Below are 17,393 nucleotides of genomic sequence, written 5' to 3' on the forward strand. Positions count from 1 at the left end.
CTCACACTCAAGGGGAGAAGATTATATAGAACATATACACAGGAGGGTTTGAATCTTGGGGCATCTAAGAATTCTGCATACTACAAATCCTCATTAAAGGAATTTCTAAAGGATGTACTTTGGATAGAAGGAAAATAACCCCAGATAGAAGATCTGAGACACAAGGAAGAAGAATGAGCAAAGAAAATATGAAACGTATGTGTAAAGCTACACAAATCTCAACTACTTAAAATAACAGTATATCTGATTTGCAAGATTAACGAAATAACAATATAATTAAAATACTACAAAAGCATATAAATTCAAAGATGTTAAAGAACTCCGAGATCTGGGTCACAGAGGATCAGTCCATCAGGTCCAGGTTCGTCAGTTTGATTGTGGCGTTCCAGAGGCTTTGGGCCACATAAGGATCCTGAGCAGCTTTAGCAGGAGGAGTTATCACACAGGAATTGCTAAAATATTTCCCAGAAATGCCATCCACTTCCTTTTCCAAGCTCAGGTAGAGAACTGGGTTTGCACCCTCTGTAGGATCCTGTGGAAATACAAAGAGTGGGGGGTTAAGGAGGAGAATGAGATGTCTCACCAGACAGACGTTAGCTGGGCTGGGGACACACCGAGAACTAGAGCCCTGCCCCACCCTCTTCAGGTCAAACCAGCTTCCCCTCTACCCACCCTAATGAAGAAGCTCCAGAGCCAGAAGGTGACACGGTAGAACCAAGAGAATTCCTTAATGATCCCTGTGTATACAACACCGGGGTCCACAGAGTTCACAGTCACACCTGAGAAGGAAGACAGAAGCATAATGCAAAGTGAAGTGAGAGGAGGATGGGAAGAAAGGGTTGAGTGTGGCTCTGCAGTGTGCAAGGAGGGAGGATCCTACCAGGTCTGTCGGGTAAAGGTGACCAGAGACTTGGAGGTGCTAGAAGGGACACTAGTGCTCTGTAACTTACACAAATGGTGGAACCCAAGCCAGTAAGGAGACACAAGAATTTGAAAGTGTTGGGTTAACTTTAGGGGAACATGATGTATGGTACTGGTATTGGAAAACACTGGGAGGAGAGGGATGTTACAGACGATAAGAGAGTTGGAAAAGGTTGAAAAGAAGACAAGGTTGAGAGGACTATAGGGGTACAGGTGGTAAATGGAAGAAATTAACAGTTGTTTTAGGGGATATTGGAAGTATTTTATGGCCAGGACATGTTGAGAGGTGTGAAGGGTTGGGAGTGGAGGAAGAGGGGGTGTCAGAAGCAATTACCTGTCCCTTGAAGTCTCCGGGCAAATTCCCCAGTGATTGAGGTCAAAAGCAATTTGCTGCAATAATAGTTCTGGTTGAAGGTCAAAGGTCTACCAGCCCCTGTCAGATGTTCTTCATCAAAGTACCCATGTATATGCCAAGAGGAAGACAGATTTATCACCCGGGCCGACCCTGCCCGTTGTAGCGCTCCTGGGTTAGAGAGAGGACCACACACCTTCAGTCCAAGGCCTGGGGTAAACTCCCATGCCCACTCCCCAGCATTCTTCTCCAGGAAACTTCAGGGGAGCAGGGCCCATCCAGGGCTTTCAGGAGAGAGTCAGTGGGCCCCCACCCAGTCACCCAGGCTAGACACAGGGGAACTTAATGTGAACAGAGACTTAATTTTCATTGGCTGCTTTCCTAACACTCTTCTTCCTCTTTTATTTTTAGTGTTTGAAATTTTGTCTTGCTTTGCTTCCACTTACCAGCTGAAGCTAATTTAATTGACCCTTGTTTATGTTTGACCACACCGACAACTAAGTGGGAGAAAGGAAAAAACTATCTCCCAAAGAAACAAAAATAAAATTATAATCAATAGAACAAGTTAAATCTTAAAAAAAAAAAAAAAAAAAAAAAAAAAATCAGTACATAACTATACAAAAAAGTCTGGATTATATAAATTATGAAAAATAGTAATTGTCGCCCTGGCCGGTTTGGCTCAGCAGTTAGAGTGTCGGCCTGTGGTCCAGAGAGACCTGGGTTCGGTTCCCGCTAAGGGCACGTACCTCGGTTGCAGTTTGTCCCCGGCCCTGGTTGGGTCGTGCGGGTGGCAGCCACTCGATGTGTCCCTTCACGTCGATGTTTCTCTCTCTCTCTCCCCCTCCCTCCCATTCTATCTGAACAAAATATCAAAAAAATGTCCTCGGGTGAGGATAAAAAAAAAAAAGTAGTAATTGTCACATGAGTTTACAGCATTGTTTTCAAAATGCTAAAATTATTTAGCACCTTACATTTAAATAAAGAATCATAAATGACTATTTGAACAGGTGGCATTTAGCCAAAATTTGCTAGAGAGAAAATTATTCTTAAAGAGGACCATGAACCCCCAAATTGCAGACATAGTGGCATAAAAACCAAAGGGGCTCCCAGCCTAGTTGGAGACTGATCCTCACGGGGCAATGTTAGTTCGAGAACAGAGATGTGTACGAGGGGCTTAGGGAGCCCTGATAATTGGGGGTGGCTGGGGAGTTGGAGGTGTCAGGGCTGGATCCACAGCACAGGCCATGTGTGTGCAGATGAACTCAAGTTAGCCAGGCTAAGGGGGTGGGAAAGGATATTCCAGACAGAAGGAATCACATGTGCAAAAGCACAGCCAAAGGGGGGAAAACAGAGTGTGGTCCAAGAGCTATAGATTGTCTGACTGGAGACAAGGGTGTGGGCTAAGGAAGAGCAAAAGGTAAGGTTCTCATATTGTAAGAAGAAAAGGGGCTTAGAGTTTTTCCTAAAGGACAGAGTACCTTCAAAGGATTTGAAGCAAGAAATGATATGGCTCAAGATGATTTCTAGAAGTGGCAGAAGGAAGAACAGATTAGAAAAGGGGAGACAGGAGAAACAAACAATTTAAGAAACTGTTACTTAGGAACACAATTTAGGTTGCTACCTGAATTTCTGTATCCCAGGCTGGAGCAACTTTAGCTCAAATAAATACTTTTCAGAAAAAAAGAAAAAAAACATGAATACTGAGCAAGGTACAAACACATGTTACAATTTTTGGGAAAAGAAAAAAATATTCATACTCAAAAATGTATGGAGCCCTGCCGGTGTGGCTCAGTGGCTGAACATCGACCCGTGCACCAAGAGGTTGCTGGTTCAAGTCCTGGTCAGGACACATGCCCAGGTTGTGGGCCAAATCCCCAGTGGGGGGCATGGAGGAGGCAACCAATCGATGTTCTCTCTCATCAATGTTTCTATCTCTCTCCCTCTCCCTTTCTCTCTCTCTAAAAATCAATAAAGGAAAAAAATTTTTAAAGAGGCTATTACACAATACAGGAAAATATGTCGGAGAATTTGCCTGCTACCTGTTTCCCCCTTCCTCTTTAGGAAAAACCTAAACTTCCTTAATCAGAAAGGATTACAAAATGAGAAAGTCGAAGGATTTGGGCCCAAGGCAGTGGTTTTTTTGGCTACTATCCCTGGTGGTTCCTGAGCTTCTTGGTGTTTGTGTTCCAGGTGGCCTAGTGCCACCCTCGGGAAGCTTTCGTTAAGATGACTGACCTTCTGGTCTGGCTGGAACTCAGAGCTGAGGGAAGGGAGGTGGGATCTCATATCCCTCTTGCTGGCTGTATTTTGAGCTGACTGATTCCATTACCAGAATCCTCGTCCTGCCTGTGTCAGGTGGCTCCCCTGCTTTGGGCAGCAAAAGCACACTGGGTCACTGCTCAGCAAGCTGCTGGGTGCCAAGGGGAAGGGACTTGCCAGGAAAATGCCAGGGGAATGGAGCGGAGGGGCCGAGAGGGGAGGCACACTTCCTTACCTCGCAGAAGATTTGTGAGCAGAAAGGGCCCGACATAATTGGTGGCAAAGGTGAATTCAAGGCCCTCTGAGCTTAGTGTCTTGGGGATTCCTGGGAAGAGAGGAAAACACAGGAAGTGGATGATGGAGGGACCACCCTGAGGTAGACAGAGTCTGGGAGCATATTTGGATTCAATAAAAATACCATAGGAGGCCCAGCTGGTGAGGCTCAGTGGTTGAACTTCAACCCACGTACCAAGAGGTCACCTGTTCGATTCCTAGTCAGGGCATACGCCCAGGTTGTGGACCCAATCCCCAGTGGGGGGCATGCAGGAGGCAGCCAATCGATGTTCTCTCTCATAAATGTTTCTATCTCTCTCTCCCTCTCCCTTCCTCTCTCTCTGAAAATGAATTTTAAAAAAAAGAAAGAAAGAAATACCATAGGAGCACGTATGTACAAAGATGGAGGCAATGAAATCTCAGGCTGAAACTTGAGGCAGGCTCTTTAGGATTGTGTATGAATTAAGAGTGTTTCAGCAGGAAGCACAGGTTAGGCTTTGGGAATGCCTGTTTTGGGGTCCCTCATCTAGAAAGGAGTCTCCTGAAACGTGTTTGGGGGAAGCAAGTCAAGGCACATACCACAGACCGCAGCATTGTTAACCAGCAGATGTATCTCAGGACACTCTTGCAGAAGCCACCGGGCAAAGTTCCGGACGGAGGCCATAGAGCTCAGGTCTACCTCCCCAAGCAGAAGGCAGGCATCCCTTGAGGCTGCTTGGATCTCATCCAGGGCTCGCTGTCCACGCTCATGGCTACGGCAGGCAAGGATCACACGGGCCCCACGGCGGGCCAGCTCCTGGGACACAACCTTTCCGATGCCTGTGGGAGGGCAGCTTCAGAGTGGGCTAGTGTGGGAAGTGACTAGAGGGCAGTGGAGCAAGTGGAGAAACAGGGTGCTGACGTGGGTACTGTTTCTCTCCCCTGCCCTCCCTGTAAAGGCTGTTGGGGGCTGAGGCCCCTAGTGAGGCGACAGGGTGGGAGAAACACTCACCACTGTTGGCCCCAGTCACCACTGCCGTCTTCCCAGTCAGATCTGTGGGGCAGTGCTGGAGGTCCCAAAGCTGACACCTATACCGGAGCCGCACATTGAGTCTAAGCAGGAAGACCAGAATGAGGAGGACGAAGCCAGGGCTCCAGACCTGGCTGCTGAGTAAAGACCACAGTGACATAGCAGATACTGGCCTGCCACACAGAGCGGGAAGAGAATGGGAGAGAGCTAGTCAGAGCTGAATGTGCAATAGTGATGAGGATGGTGCGGACCCTAAGGCACAAAATTTAAGGAAGCACTCTCGCATCAGTTCAAGCAACCATCTGAACCCGAGAGTGAGTTCCTCCTTATAAACTATGTGACCTAGGCACTTTATTGCCTCACCTCTAGTCAAAAATTAACAGAAGGGCTTTCCCTGAGCCCCAAACCCTACAAAGGCTCAAATCAGTCTCTAAGCCAAACCTGGATTTGCATGCTAAAGTGAATTGACAGAGCTCCAGGGTCTTGGGAAGTAAGAAATCAAAGTCTTTGTGTCTTGAATCACTCTGTGCCTAAGCAGGGCCATTTCCTTTCTCCCCAGCTGAAAGTAGACTGTTTTCCCAACTAAGGTAGACTCCACTTGCAGCCCTCACATCTGTCTGGTCCTTTGTGAGGAGACAGATGGTTCTCCAGAATTCTTCTGCTCGAGAGCAGCCTTGGCCCTGAAGCAGGGTCTCCTATGCGTGCAAATGGGTGTGTTCCCTCAGCAGTGTTGTATCTTCTTCTAGGCCTGCTAGGACACCTGTTCCTCTCCAGTGAGAATACACATCTTTGGAAGAAACTGACAGAGATACCAGGCCAGTTCTTAAGGCAACTCAGGTGTTTATTTCTGGCAAGCAGACTAAAGGAAGGTGGGATTCCCACTGGCTGAGGTTCAGGGCTCAGAATGGGGCAGGAGCTTGGAGAGGGGTGACCACACTTTGGAGCTCGAGTTCTTCATTAGCTGTGCTGTGGTCACTTGGGCTTCTGGGCACCTGCCTTGATGGGGGGAGAGGTACAGCCTTCCTTGTCCTCCTGCTGGGGTGTGCCAGAGCTGAGCAGCACCTGCGCGTTTGGGTTCCACACGCTCACACCAGGAGCCAGTTTCAAGGCTTCTGGCAGCAACACAGGCTCCCACATCACCTGGGATGTGGCGTCGAGGATTCGGGGCGTGGGGCAAGGCGACCTGTGAGGATCCTGGCACTCCTGATCCCCAGGGTCCAGGCCCCGCGCAGATACGTGGGTACGGGCGGCCCACAGCTCTTCCAGCAACTCTGCTCCCTTCTCCCAGCCCCTGGGCCACTTTGCACCTGGCCACATTTTGGGGCTGGGGCACTGAGCCACGTAGGGAAGCTCCAGGTGCTTTTCAAGAAAGTGGCTCTCTGAGCTGGGTAAGGGCCCCTTTGATTGGATGCCTGGTGATGACAGGTCTAAACTTAAAGGGGGAAATTGGGAGCTGGAGCACAAGGCAGGGCAAGGACCTCTTGGAGGGGGAGTAGAGAAACATGCAGGGGAGACTCCGGAACTGGGGCCAGTGGCTGGGGGTCCAGCTGGGACCTCTGTCTTCTTGACCCGCTGGCACCTGCGGTAGACGCCCAGGGGGCGCACTGCGGAGTCTGGGTCCACAATCTCAGTTAGTGGGCTGACCCAGTGGCGCGGCAGCCGTACCAAAGCTGCCTTGCAGCCTGCAGGGTAGGAAAGTTTGCTCAGCTGTGAGTCCGAGCCCCAAGGCTGCTGTGGCTGGGAGAACTTGGGAAGGCTGAGGATAGTGGGGCCAGAGGCTGTGGGGGGCACCCTCTGATCCCCAGCGGTGGGCGGCTTTAGTGTGCAACAGTAGAGATCCTCTTTCAGTAGCTGGGAGCTAAGGGGCGGTGCCCTCTCTGTTGATTTCTGGGAGCTGGCTACCTGGGACAGCTCCAGAGAAGGGTGGGGACTGCCAGCAGGACCCAGCTCCTCTGATGAAGACTGTGGGAGGCTCACGTTCAAGGCCTCTGCTGAAGACTGGTGGCCTCCTCTCTGGCCTTCCACTTCCTCCAAAGGACCCCTGGGCTCTGCCTCCTGAAACAGCTCCAGGATGGGTGGGGGGCTGGGGGTGTCTCTCGGCTTGGAAGAATGCTCCGAAGATTCCATCTGCTCCTCAAAGCCTCTATCCATCCTCGATCTTCCTAAAGAAATCTGTTCTATGCTCCCTTGGTCCTGGAGAAATGCACCAGAGGTAGGGGAGGGAGGTGGGTAGTGAGAGGTCAGAAAGGGGAGAAAGGAACTAAGGGTGGAGAAATCCAGATAGGCCCTAAGGAAAACAAAGATGCATTGGGGGTGGGGGTAGGGGTAGGGGTGGGAGGGAGCTGGGGACTGGGCTTACTTCGCTCTGGAAGGTCTCCTCCAGCCCCATGGAGACTGGTGCGTGCAGCACAGGCACGGATCCCTGAGCCCAGGCATCCGTCGTGCATGCCAAGGGCTCCTCGTCCTCGCCCCACGTGGGGTCCTCAGCCACTGCAGACTCTCCCTCATCCCGGGCCAGGAAGCGCCACTCGATGACCTGCAGCATGGCCTCCCGAGCCTGGCTTATGGTGAATGGAATGCACTGAGGGGGCAAGAGAGGGACTCAGCCTGGCAGGAAGGGGTCGGAGAGCGGGGAGATGGATCTGGAGGATCCAGATCCGGACCCACCTGCTGGGTCAAGTAGACTTTGAAGGCAGAGTCCATGACTCGTGCCAGCAGATCATCCAAGATGTCCCCCACCACCTCCTCGCCCTCCTCCAGAGCTGTGAACGCCATCCACTCAGCCTCAGTGAGCCGCCCAGGAATGATGTCCACCTGCGGCACCAGCACAGTAGGTGGCCGTGCCTTTTCCGCCTTGGATCTCGTCACCCCACGGTCTCGGACCTGCCTCTGTGGGAAGGGAACAGGGCAGTCAGGGCAGAAATCTGAGGCGTGAAAGAGAGAAGCAGCTGTAGGCTAGGAGGAAGCTTTCTCAAGCTGTCTAGTAGAAAGGAAAACCCTTTTGGAAAGGACAACTCCCAAGGAGAGCCTACTGTGTGACATATGCTTTTCAGGTGTTTGACCTAGCTAATTTAATTTTCATAACTGCTCACTAAACCCATTTCACAAAGAAACTGAAACATGACACAAATTAGCCAGCACTTGCTTGGGATTCCACAGTAAACCCAGACTATATGTGGCCACAGTCCTTGACATTTACACTAGTTCAAAGATCTTGAGATAGATAAGTCAATATATGGGTGCTGGAATAATTGGTGCTGTTTAGAGTCACCTCCTCCCCCCTAAATCAACTTGGATCCTTATTTCACAACATACATCTAAACAGATTCCAGACGGATTAAAGGGAAAAAAACCTGTACAAATAATAAAGAAATAGGCATATAGATATGTCAAATTTTCCTCTACTTATTTTTATAAACATTCCTAATATACAAGCTGATATTAGTAGTTACCATTTTCTGGCATTTAAAGTATAATCATCACATACATTGTCTTGACTTAATTCCTACACTTTTTAGATCACATACTATTTTTATTTCCATTTTACAGAATTTGCCCAGATCACACAGCAAGGAAGCAGAGGAGTGACCACTCACAGGCAGGTCTGACTCCAGAGCCTGACTTTATACTGCTTCCCAAACAAAAAATACAGGGTAGGGAAGAAGTAGGTTTACAGTGTGAGTACACAAAACACTGTTTATTCTTGTATTATTATTTATTAATTATTATATTATTTTCCATATGAACAACTGTAAACCAACTTTTGCCCCCTCTGCATTTTATAATAAATATAAAAAATAAATATCCCCAAATATATTAAAAACTCATATAAAATAAGATAATCATAAGACTCCAAGGATAATAAGAAGCAAAGGATATAACATTTCACAAAAGTGGAACTGTAGCCCTGGCTGGGTAGCTCAGTTGGTTGGAGCATTGTCCCAATGAGCCAAGAATGCGGGTTCGATCCCCAGTCAGGACACATACAAGAATCAACCAATGAATGCATAAATATGTAAAACAACAAATCTCTCTCTCTCTCTCTCTCTCTCCCCCCCCCCTTTCCTCTCTCTAAAAGCAATAAATTATTTTTAAAAATAGCCCTGGCCAGTTTAGCTCAGAGATTAGAGTGTTGGCCTGCAGACCAAAGGGTCAGGGGCATGTACCTGGGTTGCAGGTTCGGTCCTGGGATCGTGCGGGAGGCAACCAATTGATGTGTCTCTCTCACATGGATGTTTTTCTCTCTCTCTCTGAAAATCAATGGAAAAATATCCTTGGGTGAAGATTAACAAAATAAATAAAAATGGAACTGTAGATGACTAATAAACATTTGAAAACATGTCTAACCTTCAAAACTATTAATTCCAGTTTTATAAATGCACTCAAAAGCATAATCTAAAATAAAAATTAAAATATATTCTTCATATTCCCTGTAGTATGATTTATAATAGCAGAATGTTGAAAACATTATGTCTAACAGAAAGAGAATAGATAGCTAATTGTGCCCTATCTATAGGATGGAATATTATACAATGATTAAAGGTAATCTTTAGGAGGAATTTGCAAGAATACAGAAAAATTCTTAGGATTTAATGTTAAATGAAAGAACAGAGTACATAATTACATATTACATCTGATCTCAGATGTGTTGAAGAAAACTAAAACACTGAAATTGTAACAGTGAGCATGTTTCTTTCCAGTGCTCCTCTCTATTTTATAAGTTCTCTACAATGAGATTGTATCTTTTTATACTTAGGGACTTTCCTAAAATCTCTCAAGCAAGTAGCATTTGCCCTCTGTGTACCCCACACATACCTCTTGCTAAGTAGCCCCAGTTCTGGCACTAATGGCAGCTTGGTCGGTTCACAGCTTGGCCTCTCCTGGGCACCTCCAAGCCCAACACAAGTAGTAGCCATCTGCAGATCGCTCTGCAGCTGGTGACTGGTGGCCCCAGGCAGGGCATATGTGGCGGCTGATTTTGCAAACTCCTGGGACACACCAGAGCCAGTGTACCCTGTGGACAGCTTCAGTCCATATCGGATTACAACCCTACCCCTCCACAAGTGACACACTCAAGGGGTGGACTCAGTGAGCACCAACACCCTACTGAAGCAAGTCCTGCTCTGTAGGCTCATAGGGTTGACTCCTGCACAGCAGCCCCTCTGCTGTAGTTGAAGGTGGTCCTCACAGCTGACAATCCCTCCTAGTGACACCAACAACAACTGAGGCTCAGCTACAATAGGTCAGTGCACAGAGCCCACACAGGAGCGCGCCTGGAGCGCCCAGCTCAGGTAACTGGGAAGGCTGCACCACAGGGGCCTTACAGGACACCTGTTACACAAGGCCAATCTACCAAGTCTGGGAGACATTACATCTCTACCTAATACAAGAAACAAACATAGGGAAGCAGCCAAAATGTGGAGACAAAGAAACAGGTCCCAAATGAAAGGACAGGAGAACTCTCCAGAAAAAGAACTAAATGAAATAGAGGCAAGCAAAATACCAGATGCACGGTTTAAAACAATGGTTACAAGGATGCTCAAGGGACTTAGTGAGAATTTCAACAGCATGAAAAATGACATAGAAACCATAAAAAAGAACCAGTCAGAGCCCTGTCCAGTGTTGTTCAGTAGTTAGAGCATCAGCCCATGTACCAAAGGGCCACGGATTCAATTCCCAGTCAAGGGCACATACCTGGATTGCAGATTCAATCACTGACCCCAGTTGGGGCATATGTGGGAGGCAACTAATTGATGTGTCGCTCTCACATTGATGTTTCTTTCTTTCTCTCTCTCTCCCCCCACCCACCTTCCATCTCTCCCTTACATTCTCTCTAAAAATCAATGGAAAAAATATCTGGGTGAGGATTAACCAAAAAAAAAAAAACAGTCAGAAATGAAGGATACACTAACTGAAATAAAGAATAATTTATAGAGAATCAACAGTAGAGTAGATGAAGCTGAGAATCAAAACAGCAATTTGGAACATAAGGAAGCAAAATCACCCAATCAGAACAGCAAAAAGAAAAAGAAATCCAAAATAATGAAGATAGTGTAAGGAGCCTCTGGGACAACTACAAATGTACCATTATTCCCATCATGGAGGTGCCAGAAGGAGAAGAGAGAGAGCAAGAAATTGAGAACCTTTTTGAGAAAATGACAGAGAACTAACCTGGTTAAGGAAATAGACATACAAGTCGAGAAAGTGCAGAGAATCCCTAACAAGATGAATCCAAAGAGGCCCGCACCAAGACACATCATAATTAAAATGCCAAAGGTTAAAGACAAAGAGAGAATCTTAAAAGCAGGAAGATAAAAGCAGTTAGTTACCTACAAGAGAGCTCCCATAAGACTGTAAGCTGATTTCTCAACAAAAACTTTGCAGGCCAGAAGGGATTTGCAAGAAATATGTAAAGTGATGAAAAGCAAGGACCTACAACCAAGACTACTCTATCCAGCAAAGCTATCATTTAGAATCAAAGAGCTTCCCAGACAAGAAAAAGCTAAAGGGGTTCATCACCACCAAACCAGTATTACAAGAAATGTTAAAGGGTCTTCTCTAAGAAGAAGGGGGGGGGAAAGATTTTTAAAATATGAACAATAAAAATGGCAATAAATACATGTTTATCAACAATTGAATCTAAAAAAATAAGTGAACAAACAAAACAGAAACAAACTCAGATACAGAGAACATTTTGATGGTTGCCAGATGGGAGAGGGGTTGGGGGGATGGGTGAAAAAGGTGAAGGGATTAAGAAATACAAATTGGTTGTTACAGAATAGTCATGGGGATATAGGGTACAGCATATGAAATGTAGTCAATTATGTTCTGATGACTATGTATGGTGTTGGATGGGTATGAGATTTATCAGGTTGATCAGTAGTGGATCTAATCACTGAGGTGTACACCTGAAACTAATACAATATTGTATGTCAACTGTAATTGAAAAAAATAAAATAAAATAGCAAAATCCTTATCTTTCCTAATCAAGGACACTTAAGAGTAAATGGTTTACACTTCTCCCCAACCAGAGGGTAGATAGCTTAAATCACCCAATTCAGGGTGATAGCAGAAATCCAATCAATGCCATTTGTGCCAACCACACTCAAGGACAGATAACATTAAGGGAATAAATCTCATTTTGGTTCATCAGCATAAAGCTGATGAATATTCTATTGAATCCTTCCCTAAACTCATATCCTTTAAAACCCTCAAGACAAAGGACCCAGGGTGCACTCTTCCTTCTGTGAGCACACTCACACTTCTCTTTCCTCTCAGGCATGCATCTCCTAAATTCTAAGCGTCCCCACAAGACTTGCAACCAGGGGTGTAATATGGACAGCAGCAGGAAAAAAAAATCTACTTCAAAAGATAAAGACTAGTCCCAAAAATTCATTTCAGGACATAGGAATTTACTAACAGATTCTTCGGAGTCTCCTTACTTCCCCACAAGTGTGTGCTTGAACCTGGTTCCCTCCAAAATTTATCTACAAATATAATCTCAAACCTTTGCCTCCTCACCCCCTAACCTTACTGATTCATACCTGATGTTCCCCAAAATTCATTTTTCCTCAAATTTGATGTTTTCTAAACTTCACAGGGAACTCAAAATCCCTTAACCTCTGCTGGTGAGAACAGCTCTGGTGGCAAACCTAGGGAATGGCCCAAAGCCCAGTCCAGGCTTGGCCACAGCAGGGCAGGTAGGGCTGGGAAAAGAAAGTAGGTTCGTTAGACTTCCCTTCCAAGCCTCTCATGTGACACCGGTGATAGTGACCATGCCTTAGACGTGGCCTGACCAGAGGGGCCAGAGATATTATTACACAAAGGCTCTTCAACCGAGGTATGTGCCCTTAGCGGGAACCGAACCCGAGGGTCTCTCTGGACCACAGGTCAACGCTCCAACCGCTGAGCCAAACCGGCCAGGGCTTCAAATGTTTTAAATTACCCTGTTTTTAAAATCATTTGATTTTCGGGTGCAGTCTCAAGGTTGTTATTTAATTCATTTCTTCCTCCTGAAACTCTCGAAATAGATAATTTATTTAGCAACCGTTCCTGATCCCTGACCAATTCTTGTTTATCCATTGAAATGGGTACCTCAGTGTAAGAGACATTACATCCATTAGCTGTTTCCAAAGTAATTTTTTGTTTTTGGGTTCTGCATCACTGATTTGACCTTTTCCCTCAGCTTCGGAGTGTGACAAAGGGTGTGATGGGCAGGTGCAAGTGTAGGTTTTTCGCCCAAGTATCAACGTGGATTCCTAGGTCATCTTGAACGCCGGCATGCTGGGCGGGCACCAGATATCGCGGAGCTGGCCCACGGTTCCCGACACCGACCTGAAAGGCTGATCCCGGCTCTGGAGCAGCCCTAGCTGAGCTGAAGCTTACCGAGCTTTCATGCGCCATCACCGCCTCTCTCTCCCCAACCTCGAAGTTTCTGCAGCTCGCTGCCTGGCTGCAGCCAACGCCGCCTAACGGTCGCCCCAGCAACCACGCCTTGAGCTGGATGGCTCGCCCCGCCCACAGTTGCCCCGGCAACCGCGCCGCGCGCTGCACGTTTGAGTTGTTCGCCCCGCCCGGCCTGCGTAAGTGCGTCGTCTCTATGGTGGCGGCGGATTCGGAGGGACCCAACGACCCGGGAGTCAGGCAAGCCGACCTGGGTCGGCTGGTGTGACCTCTGACCCGGGCCGGTCTTCGGGGAGCCGAACCGAGGGTGGAAGGGCCTGGAGACTGTCCTGCCTTAACCTGCCTTGGCTCGGGCACTTGGGGTCACCGGGTCCCGTGCCACCACCATTCCTCCTCTAGGATTCCCTCGTCGCCCCGTGACTGAGCCCTGGGATTCCCCTCTCTCGCTCCACAAGACCCGCCCCATGCCAGACCCGCGTCACTGACCGCCGGGGCCCCTCCCCCCCTTACATCATGACCCAGTCTCCGGGGTCTCCTCCAGGGTCTTAGGAAAGCGCCCGCAAACCCCCCTCTCCCGGCAGGAATCATCGCTGTCGTCCGTCTACCCCTGAGATTTTGGTGATTCCAGCGTCTCTCCTAGGATGTTCCGTCGGGAGCGTTCCATCCCTCTTCAAGGCTCGGCTGCCGCCCTGTGCAACAACCTCAGTGTGCTGCAGCTGCCCGTCCGCAGCCTCACACATTTTGGGGTAGTCCATGGACCCAACGCCCAGCTTCTCAGCGCTGCTCCCGAGGGTGTGCCTTTGGCCCAGCGCCAGCTCCACGCCAAGGAGGGAGCCGGAGTGAGTCCCCCACTTATCACCCAGGTGAGGCATGGAGTTGGAAGTGGTGTTGCTGAACCCAGTCTTAACCCTTGTCCTTTCCTCTTCAGACTTCAAGGAATAGGCCTTCCCTAACACTCTGAATTTCTACTCTTCTGAGTCCTCATGTGCTCTGTTGACCACTTCTCTCTACTCTGATCCACCTCACTCCAGGTCCACTGGTGTGTCCTCCCCTTCCGAGTATTGCTGGTACTCACCTCACATCGAGGAATACAGGTAAGAGGAGGACCTTCCTGCCCTGCTGGACTGGAGTCTTCTCAACTCCTCTCTAAGGCTCCAAGGCCCTTCCGCACTTGCCTCTAAACACTGCCAAGTTTTGCACATGCTTAGCCCACTTTTCCTTATTTCTCATCTTCATTTCTTCCTCTTTTTTTTTAACCCTCACCCGATGACATTTTTCCATTTTTTGTTCAGATAGAATGGGAGAGAGAGAAACATCAACGTGAAAGGGACACATCGAGTGGTTGCTACCCGCACGACCCAACCAGGGCCAGGGACAAACTGCAACCGAGGTATATGCCCTTAGTGGGAACCGAACCCGGGTCTTTCTGGACTGCAGGCCGATGCTTTAACCGCTGAACCAAACTGGCCAGGGCTATTTCTTCCATTTTTTAAAATTCCCAAGTACCCTCTCCAATATCTGCCCCTTTGCTAGCTGTATGACCTTGGGCAAATTAGTTAACCCATCAGAGCCTCAGTGTCCTCCTCCTCTGTAAAATAGGGATAAAAGTAGTACCTACCTGCCAGAGTTGTTTTTGAGAATGCAGTGGGCTGAGGCTAACATGAGTATGTGACATAATCAGCGTAGAACACAGCAAAGGTTAACTTGGTTGTGCCCCTGCCCTTGCCCTCTTCTTCCAGATGTATGAGTCCGATGGCTCCGTCATGGTCTATTGGCACGCGTTGGACTCTGGAGATGCCGCTCCAGGTACCTGCAGGACTGAGTTGGGTGGGGGTAGGGAGTGTCTGCTAGGGCTGGAGGAAGCGCTATTTCTAATAGTTTTCCCCTTTCATACTCAGTACAGGCTGTGTTTGCCCGAGGAATTGCTTCCAGTGACCATTTCATCTGTGTGGGTGAGAGGGCCAAGGGCAGGGCATTGGAGGTGCTGAGGTATAAAAGTGTGGGCTTTGGTCCTAAGGATACTGAAGGTCTGAGGAAATTGTGGAGGGTTAGAGGGAAAGGTGGAAGTAAAGGGGGGTCAGAGACTCCAAGGAGCCATGGATGGGTTTAGAGGGGCAGGGTGGGATAGTATAAGGGTAGTCATGGAGGGGCAGGACTGTTGGAGAAGTGAAAGGTGGGTTTGTTGCTAAGGTTTCTGGGATGGAGGGAGTGCTGAGTGTGGTGGCTGGATACTCAGGAGGACACACGTCTTCCACAGGGACATGGTCAGGCCGGGTGCTGGTATTTGACATCCCAGCCAAGGGTCCCAACATTGTACTGAGTGAAGAACTCTCTGGGCACCCGACGTCAGTCACAGACATTGCCAGCAAGCCTGCCCAGGAAAAGGTGAGAGGATTCCCCCTTCCAATTCTAGTGAGCCTGGGGTCCTTCCCTACCTTAGGAGGCAGGAGACCTGAATGCAAGTCTTGGCTCTGCCACTAAGCAGCTGGATGACTCTGGGCAAACTGCTGCGCTTTCCTAGCCTTCAGCAACTTCAGGTCCAGTGATGAAGCCAGAGATACTTTACATTTATATGGCCTTTAATAGTTCACTAACACTTCTCAATACTCGTGTGAACTGAGGAGTTGGGACACGTGGTTTCTAAGATGCTTTCCAGCTCTGACATGTGCAGCTTCCTGCTCTGGATTTGGGCAAGTCCTACACTTCTAGCACCATCCTCTCCAGGAAGTCTTCTCCCTATTCCAGCTCGCACTGATCTCTCTTAGCTGTCCCCTGAATTGGTACTGTCCTCAGTGACAATTCTTCTGTCCCTAATTGGATTGCAAACCTCTTGAAAACAGGGTTTGTGTCTTCTAATTCATATCCTCTACCGAATCTGGCCCTGAGATGGGCCCGTGGGCTATACTGGCTGTCTAGGTTTGGGAGTCAAGAGGCCAAGTCTAGTTATGACTGTGACTGGCTTACTGTAAGACCTCTAGAAGGTCATAACACTATGGCCGCAATATCATCATCCATGAGTACAATTTTATAACCCCTCCTAACACATGGTGTCAGGGCAAGGGGGCGGGGGGGGGGGGCAAGGAGGGACTGAGTAATGCAAGGAAAGCATTTTATGCTTCCTAAGGGAACCCTGGGTCCAGCTTGTGAGGGCTTCATATCTTCCCTTCCCCTAGAGAGGCCAGGATGAAAATACTGCCTCCCTTCCCCTGTATATAGGACCCAGCAGGGGAGAAAGGGAAGGGCTGACCCTGCCTTTCCCCTCAGGACAGCATGGCTGACATCGTGACAGCAGATGACTCAGGCTTGCTGTGTATCTGGCGGTCAGGTCCTGAATTCAAATTACTGACCCGAATTCCAGGATTTGGGTAGGTGAGGCAAAGGGGCGGAGGCCTTCCTGAGGCAGCTCCAGGACGGGGAGTGAGCTTGGATCTGGGGAAATCAAAGTGGGGCATCGCCCTTGCAGGGCCCCATGTGCTTCCGTGCATCTGTGGCAGGGGATCATAGCAGCAGGCTATGGGAACGGGCAAGTGCGTCTGTATGAGGCCAGCACAGGAACTCTACACGTCCAAATCGACGCCCACGCCCGGGCCATCTGTGCCCTGGACCTGGCTCCAGAGGTGGGCAAGGTCAGTCTCCTCCTCTGTCCTATACACCCTTGTTCCTGGTGCTGGGACTTTGAGAGGAACTCCACAAGCTTGTCTTTGCCACGTGGTATAGCACCCCAACCTACACCGGTCCTATCAGCACATTCCCACTCCTCATTTTCCTGCCTTTTAATAGTTACTCTCTGCAGCTGAAGACACCTTTGTACACATCTGGAAGCTGAGCAGAAGCCCAGAGAGTGGCTGCATTGAGGTGTGTGTGGAGAGAGGAGTGGAGTGGGGGCCCAAGCATGGAGCAGCAGGCCCTGAGCAGCCCTTTTCTTCCCCAGGTGGAACACTGTCATGGCGAGTGTGTGCCCAACACTCAGGTGTGTGGTGCCCGATTCTGTGATCCTTTAGGCAGCTCCTTTGCTGTGACCGGCTACGACCTTTCTGAAATCCTGAGATTCAGCAGTGTGTGAGAGCAGACAAGTCCTTCTTTCTCCCTGTGGTATTATAAAGTATCTCTGCCACCTAGCCCTTGTCTAATTCCTCAGTATCAAAGTCATCCTTCACAGCCGGCGAACCAACATCT

General features: G+C 48.5%; 3 protein-coding genes across 3 annotated transcripts; 1 reads left to right on the forward strand and 2 right to left on the reverse strand.

The window, feature by feature from the left end:
• Positions 1-338: 338 nt before the first annotated feature.
• LOC118630438 (retinol dehydrogenase 12-like) lies at positions 339-4,974 on the reverse strand. The gene is made up of 6 exons (XM_036262186.1): positions 4,797-4,974; positions 4,385-4,624; positions 3,768-3,857; positions 1,256-1,444; positions 673-779; positions 339-532 (listed from the first exon to the last, which is right to left on the reverse strand). The coding sequence occupies exons 1-6, from the start codon at positions 4,972-4,974 to the stop codon at positions 344-346; spliced, it is 993 nt and encodes a 330-aa protein (XP_036118079.1). The 3' UTR covers positions 339-343.
• A 732-nt stretch (positions 4,975-5,706) lies between these two features.
• Positions 5,707-13,217, reverse strand: CUNH2orf81 (chromosome unknown C2orf81 homolog). Its single transcript, XM_036263524.1, is given in 5 exon segments — positions 5,707-5,792; positions 5,795-7,007; positions 7,174-7,395; positions 7,482-7,703; positions 13,200-13,217. Coding segments are annotated over 5 exon segments (1,761 nt in total).
• A 181-nt stretch (positions 13,218-13,398) lies between these two features.
• Positions 13,399-17,333, forward strand: WDR54 (WD repeat domain 54). Its single transcript, XM_036262995.1, has 10 exons — positions 13,399-13,457; positions 13,858-14,080; positions 14,249-14,311; positions 14,957-15,023; positions 15,116-15,169; positions 15,475-15,602; positions 16,482-16,582; positions 16,681-16,843; positions 16,998-17,072; positions 17,149-17,333. Exons 1-10 carry the CDS (start codon positions 13,414-13,416, stop codon positions 17,278-17,280), a joined length of 1,050 nt encoding a protein of 349 aa, XP_036118888.1. The 5' UTR covers positions 13,399-13,413; the 3' UTR covers positions 17,281-17,333.
• The last annotated feature ends 60 nt before the right edge of the window (positions 17,334-17,393 follow it).

The sequence above is a fragment of the Molossus molossus genome, unplaced genomic scaffold, assembly GCF_014108415.1.
Source record: "Molossus molossus isolate mMolMol1 unplaced genomic scaffold, mMolMol1.p scaffold_m16_p_15, whole genome shotgun sequence".
In the NCBI taxonomy this organism is placed as follows: Eukaryota; Metazoa; Chordata; class Mammalia; order Chiroptera; family Molossidae; genus Molossus; species Molossus molossus.